General features: G+C 35.5%; 1 protein-coding gene across 1 annotated transcript; it reads left to right on the forward strand.

The window, feature by feature from the left end:
- LOC107848091 lies at positions 1-4,815 on the forward strand. Its single transcript, XM_016692768.2, has 8 exons — positions 1-307; positions 1,190-1,245; positions 1,915-2,077; positions 2,219-2,307; positions 2,647-2,779; positions 3,021-3,113; positions 3,471-3,573; positions 4,246-4,815. Exons 1-8 carry the CDS (start codon positions 140-142, stop codon positions 4,611-4,613), a joined length of 1,173 nt encoding a protein of 390 aa, XP_016548254.1. The 5' UTR covers positions 1-139; the 3' UTR covers positions 4,614-4,815.
- Positions 4,816-5,177: the final 362 nt, after the last annotated feature.

The following is a 5,177-nucleotide window of genomic DNA, read 5'->3' on the forward strand; positions in this document are numbered from 1 at the left end:
AAAATCTTTGTTGTCTGCATAGCATCCACATAAACTCCTTAAAACATCAACAAAAAAAAAAAATTCTCCATTTTAAGATTCTGTTGTTGCTCCTTCAATTCAAGAAAATTTTGTTACATCTCCATGTGCTATAGCAAGAATGTCATCAGCAATATGGTCAACAATGTTGCCACAATGGAGATATTGTAACAAGAATTTGAACTATTGGATATTGCCACCTTCTAAGAATAAACTTAGCTTCTTTTATTTATCTATTTTCTCTTCTTACACGAATGATGATTCTCTCTCACCTATCAAACAAAATCAGGTATTTGCCTTCCTCTTCTCTTTTTTTTTTTGGTCTCTTTATGTATTTACATAGACTTATACAAACATGTGGCAGAGAAATAGGATGGAATGTGATGTTCATTTACCTAATATATAGCATTAAAGTCACAAAATTATTTGATGTTGCACTACAAGGATGACAGTATAGTTAAAAATATTATAACTCAGTGTCAGTATAATCACTAATGTATGGTAGGTAAACTTTAGTAACCTTAATGGTGACTAAAGTTCAATGAATAATGAGTTAAGTTTAACAAAAACTAATTGTGACTCTAGTGTTAGTGAGTAAAGTTTGAGTAGGGGGTCTATTGAAAACAATCTCTCTACCTCACGAAGGTAGGGTAAGATCAGAGTACATTCTACCTCCCCAAATCCCACCGGTGGGATTACTCTGGGTATATTGTTGTTATTGTTGTTAGGGGTCATTTGGTTGCTAGTAAAGAGGCTTTTCATGTATTAATTTTTGCATAAGTTACACAGCGTCTGTTAGCTAGTTAGGAAGTAATTTAATCATGTATAAAATTAATACGACATTTGGTTTGTAATTAGAAACCCGCATAACTAATATATGTACAAGTTTCGAGGGAATTTATGTATCAGTTTATGCAAAGTAGAACATAGAATAACTAATATCCATATAGCTAATACCTGCATAATTCTAACCAGCTACCAAACGACCCCTTAGTGTTAGCGAGTAAAGTTGAATTGTTCTATTGAACAAAGTTAAATTGTTGTAATATGTCATTTGTGACTTTTAACTTTAGAGTAGAATATAGCTAAATGACCTATGTGAAATTATCCTATTTGTTTCATGAAACACATTATCATAAGAAGGCTTACATTTAACATGTTCTATTGATAGGCAATGTATGACCCTTCAGAGGAGCTCTTTGGACTTGCTGCTGATTTGCAACCAAGGTTTTAGCTTTGTTCTTCTGTTTCTGTTTAATTGTATGCGTTAAATCATGTCCTATGTTTTGTTGCTGCAGTAGAGTTTCCATTTGTATTCTTTATGAAGTTTGTAGAGTTTGCTAATGACCATTTGTTTTTCAATTCAGAAATTTTAGAGTATTGAGATTTGCTGCTTGAAACAGCAATGTTTTGTATTCTTCTCTAGCTAATCCTTCCATACTAGTAGTCGTAGTATTACTCATGTAGTTTCTTGCTCTTCTATTTTTTTACCATCTGTAGTATTTTTGTGTTGTAGTTACTTTTCAGCATGCTTTTATACTTTCACATCCGTTACTTCTTTTTCTGGCTTGCTTTGATTTGTTTTTCCTTGAGCCGAGCGTCTATCAGAAACAACCTCTCTACCTCTGAGGTAGGGGTAAGGTCTGCGTGCACTCTAACCTCCCCATACCCCACTTTGCGAGACTACACTGGGTATGTTGTTGTTGCTGTTTTGCTAATATGACAGTGAAAACTGCATAGACTGGATATTTTGATAATTGAAGCACAAAGTCTATACCTCATCCTCATCCTAGGAAGCCCTATTGTTGCGTATTTACTCGTAATCATCTCTTAATTAAGTTTACTATCCATCTTTTAACTACATTCCTATGACTTGTCGTTTTAAATATTTTCCAGGAAGGTCATTTCTAGTGCGTCGAGTCCGAGATCATGGTTTGGGCCAAATGGCCAGTATATAAGAGAATTGCCTTGCCCAAGCTGCAGAGGAAGAGGCTACACTCCATGTACAGAATGTGGAATAGAGCGATCCAACTTAGATTGTTCATTGTGTAACGGAAAGGTAACTGCTCTTGTTGATCATGTTTATTGAGCTCTAAAATTACGTATGTATGCACTTGATCTGTAAGTTGGAGTATCTATGTGATGCTCATTTGTATGAGAGTTATATCCTTAATAAAATAGAAGTTTTCATGTACGGCAGGGTATGATAACTTGTCATCAGTGTGGTGGAGATTGTGTCATTTGGGAAGAGTCTATTGATGAACGGCCTTGGGAGAAAGCTCGATCAAGGTATTATTTCCTGCCTCAAGTTTCAATTAGATTCCAATGTGCCAAAGCCATGCGTGTTCTCGCTGTAATATTACTACCTCTGGCACTTATGTTTGCTCTATAATCAAGTTTTCATCATTGTATAACTCGGTATGTACCAACATATTTGCCTTGCCTCATTTGGCTCAAATATGCAACTCCTTTTTATGTAGTCGAAGGAGTTAAATAACCTTTTTCTATAATCTGCACCAGACATCTTGTGTTATAGTCATTCTTTCTTCCTATTTATATATGAGAAGCAATATTTCTCTGAAATTTTTGTTAATTTCCTATATAAGAAGCCGGCATGATCTTTTTCAGTTCCCCTTTAAAAGTAAAGGAAGACGATGAAGTGGACAACTTGGACATAAAGCTTGGTGCGAAGAGGAAAACCAAGCGTGTCTACCAATCTCCCAACACAGAAGTCAATTTGAAGATCAGCAGATCACTAAAAGTTAGTATTCATTTTTCTGTTAGCTCCCTCGTTGTCCTCTTCACTAGCATAATTCTTCTTCAATCAAACTTTTGTCACATGGTTTCCTTATTTTGATGTTGCTATTTAACCACGATTATTTGGACAGTGTAGTGGAACCTTTCATTTGGATGATCGTTGGTTCCTTATGCAAAATCTTAAATTTCGAGTGGATTTGCCTATTCTTGAATATAATCTTTTTTGTTTAGTTGGATGATTGCAGAGCCTAAATGCCAAGACTGGAATATTTACTAAGAGGATGAAGATTATCCATGGCGATCCCATGCTTCATGCACAAAGAGTAGCTGCTATTAAGGTTTAACTTGTCAACTTCATATCTGAATGATTGACCTCTAACTATGTGCAACTTTAGCTAGATATGTACCGTTCTAATCCATAAGCTTATATACATCCACCTTCTTCTCCGTGTCATGTACCAAGTTCTGTTAACTCATTATTAGTCAGTGCAGAGGATGTTGGTCTGATTTTTCCTATGAGAAAAGTATGCAGATCTTAAAAAGTCATATTTAAAGTCATCAATGAAGTAAATCTAATCTGAATCACGGATCTCTATAATGATTGGAATAGATAAGATAGAAAGGGGAGAGTATTTTCTCAACATCACTTCAATCAAATCAAAAAAAATTAATTTGACGTGATACTTCTTATGCAGAAAGCAAAGGGGACTCCTACTGCTAGGAAACGTGCCTCAGAATCCATGAAAAATTACTTCCGCGATCCAGATAACCGCCGCAAGAGAAGCATAGCCATGAAAGGTCTATAAAGTTTTTGCTCATGTCACACTTAAATCATTTATGTTTTCTTCTTAATCTATCATAGTTGTGATGAAGATCGAGTCACTCATTGAATGCCTCTTTAAGGGTCTTGAACTGTTTTACCACAGAAAATCACTAGTATAAATCACTTCAAAATGACTCCAGAAAATTGGGCTTCCTATAGCATCATTAGTACAAATGTATTATAATGCAGCTAACTATATGTGCAAGCTAGATTAACTACTTCTTGAGCTACAGCATGGTCGCTATGGTTGTCTGTATACAGGAAGTAACTGGAAAATATAGAGAAAAAGAAAAAAAACAGTGGAAAGATTTTATTGTTGTTTCCCTTCATTTATTTGTCACGATAAGTTGAGCTCATCGTTTGGCGTTTGTAGCATAAATACTGCACATAATTCTTGATATTCTGGCGCTACATCTTAATTGTATTTTCTTTAGGTGATATTTCAGTTATTGAAAACGCCAATGTCTTGGTACATTTTCTTGAGTATGAAGTGGTGCTCTCACTAAGGCCTTCTGTTTATACTGAATCTCGAGATGCACTGCAGACTCTCTAAATGATTTGCAACCTGCTTTTTTGTTAGACAATTGTTTAATGAAAAGCATGGTGCTTTTCAAGAAGAAGATAATAGCTCATTTTTCTAATTACAGGGGTGAAATATTACTGTAGAAATTGTGGACGGGAAGGGCATAGGAGTAACTACTGTCCAGAAATTCGAGACAAAACGGATAGACATTATAGATGCGGATTATGTGGAACAAAGGGTCATAATAGAAGAACCTGCTTAAAGTCGAGCTTAATTGTACCAAAAAAGACGGTTAAGGTTAAGCATCATTGCAGCAAGTGTCAAAGAAGTGGCCATAATAGAAGGACATGCCACCAAAAGAATGAATTTGACACTAAAGTCGTTGCTACAATCAAGACTAGAGTAAAGAGAACTTATAGCTGCAGTGTGTGCAAAGAAAAAGGGCACAATGCCAGGACATGTCTTCATAAAAACCACTCCAAAAGCCGATAGTTCTTTGTAAGAACATTCCTGATGTCCGACTTTGTTCACATATCTCGGTTAATCCAATATTCTCGGTTTTTTCGTCTGTGCTTGTAAATGTGATCGATCTCCCATTCAATTCTGATTGTTCTTCGTTTTAAATGTTTGTTCAATTGAAAACTTTGGATCAATTTTCTCTAAGGTTATGGAAAAATCTGTCTTGAATATAAAATTGTGACAAATATCTTGAGTAATTGTTGCATGAAAACACGTATGGAAAGAAAGAAGAATAAAGAATGTTTGAATACTCCTATGTTTCAATTTGTTTGTCTGGTTTTTACTTGGCACAAAGTTTAAGAAAGAAAAGAAACTTTTGAGTCTTGTGCTTATAAACTAAAAATACGTAGAATGTACCACAATATCCTTGAATCTTGTGATGTCATGTAGATAGTTGGAATACACCGATCAGTTCCGGGGGTTCCTGAGCCATCAGTGAGATACCACTCTGGCACGGCTAGAACTCTAAACATGTGTCAGGACCTGCTGGACAAGTCTCAAGTAGACAGTTTCTATGGGGCGTAAGCCTCCCTATAG

Source organism: Capsicum annuum, chromosome 11, assembly GCF_002878395.1.
Source record: "Capsicum annuum cultivar UCD-10X-F1 chromosome 11, UCD10Xv1.1, whole genome shotgun sequence".
In the NCBI taxonomy this organism is placed as follows: domain Eukaryota; kingdom Viridiplantae; phylum Streptophyta; class Magnoliopsida; order Solanales; family Solanaceae; genus Capsicum; species Capsicum annuum.

Excerpts from the sequence above, each read along its gene's own strand:
- LOC107848091 (XM_016692768.2), top strand. The coding sequence starts at position 140 with ATGTCATCAGCAATATGGTCAACAATGTTGCCACAATGGAGATATTGT. Across the intron at positions 1,246-1,914 it reads GCTGCTGATTTGCAACCAAG|GAAGGTCATTTCTAGTGCGT; the intron begins GTTTTAGCTTTG and ends AATATTTTCCAG. Across the intron at positions 2,780-3,020 it reads AGATCAGCAGATCACTAAAA|AGCCTAAATGCCAAGACTGG; the intron begins GTTAGTATTCAT and ends GGATGATTGCAG.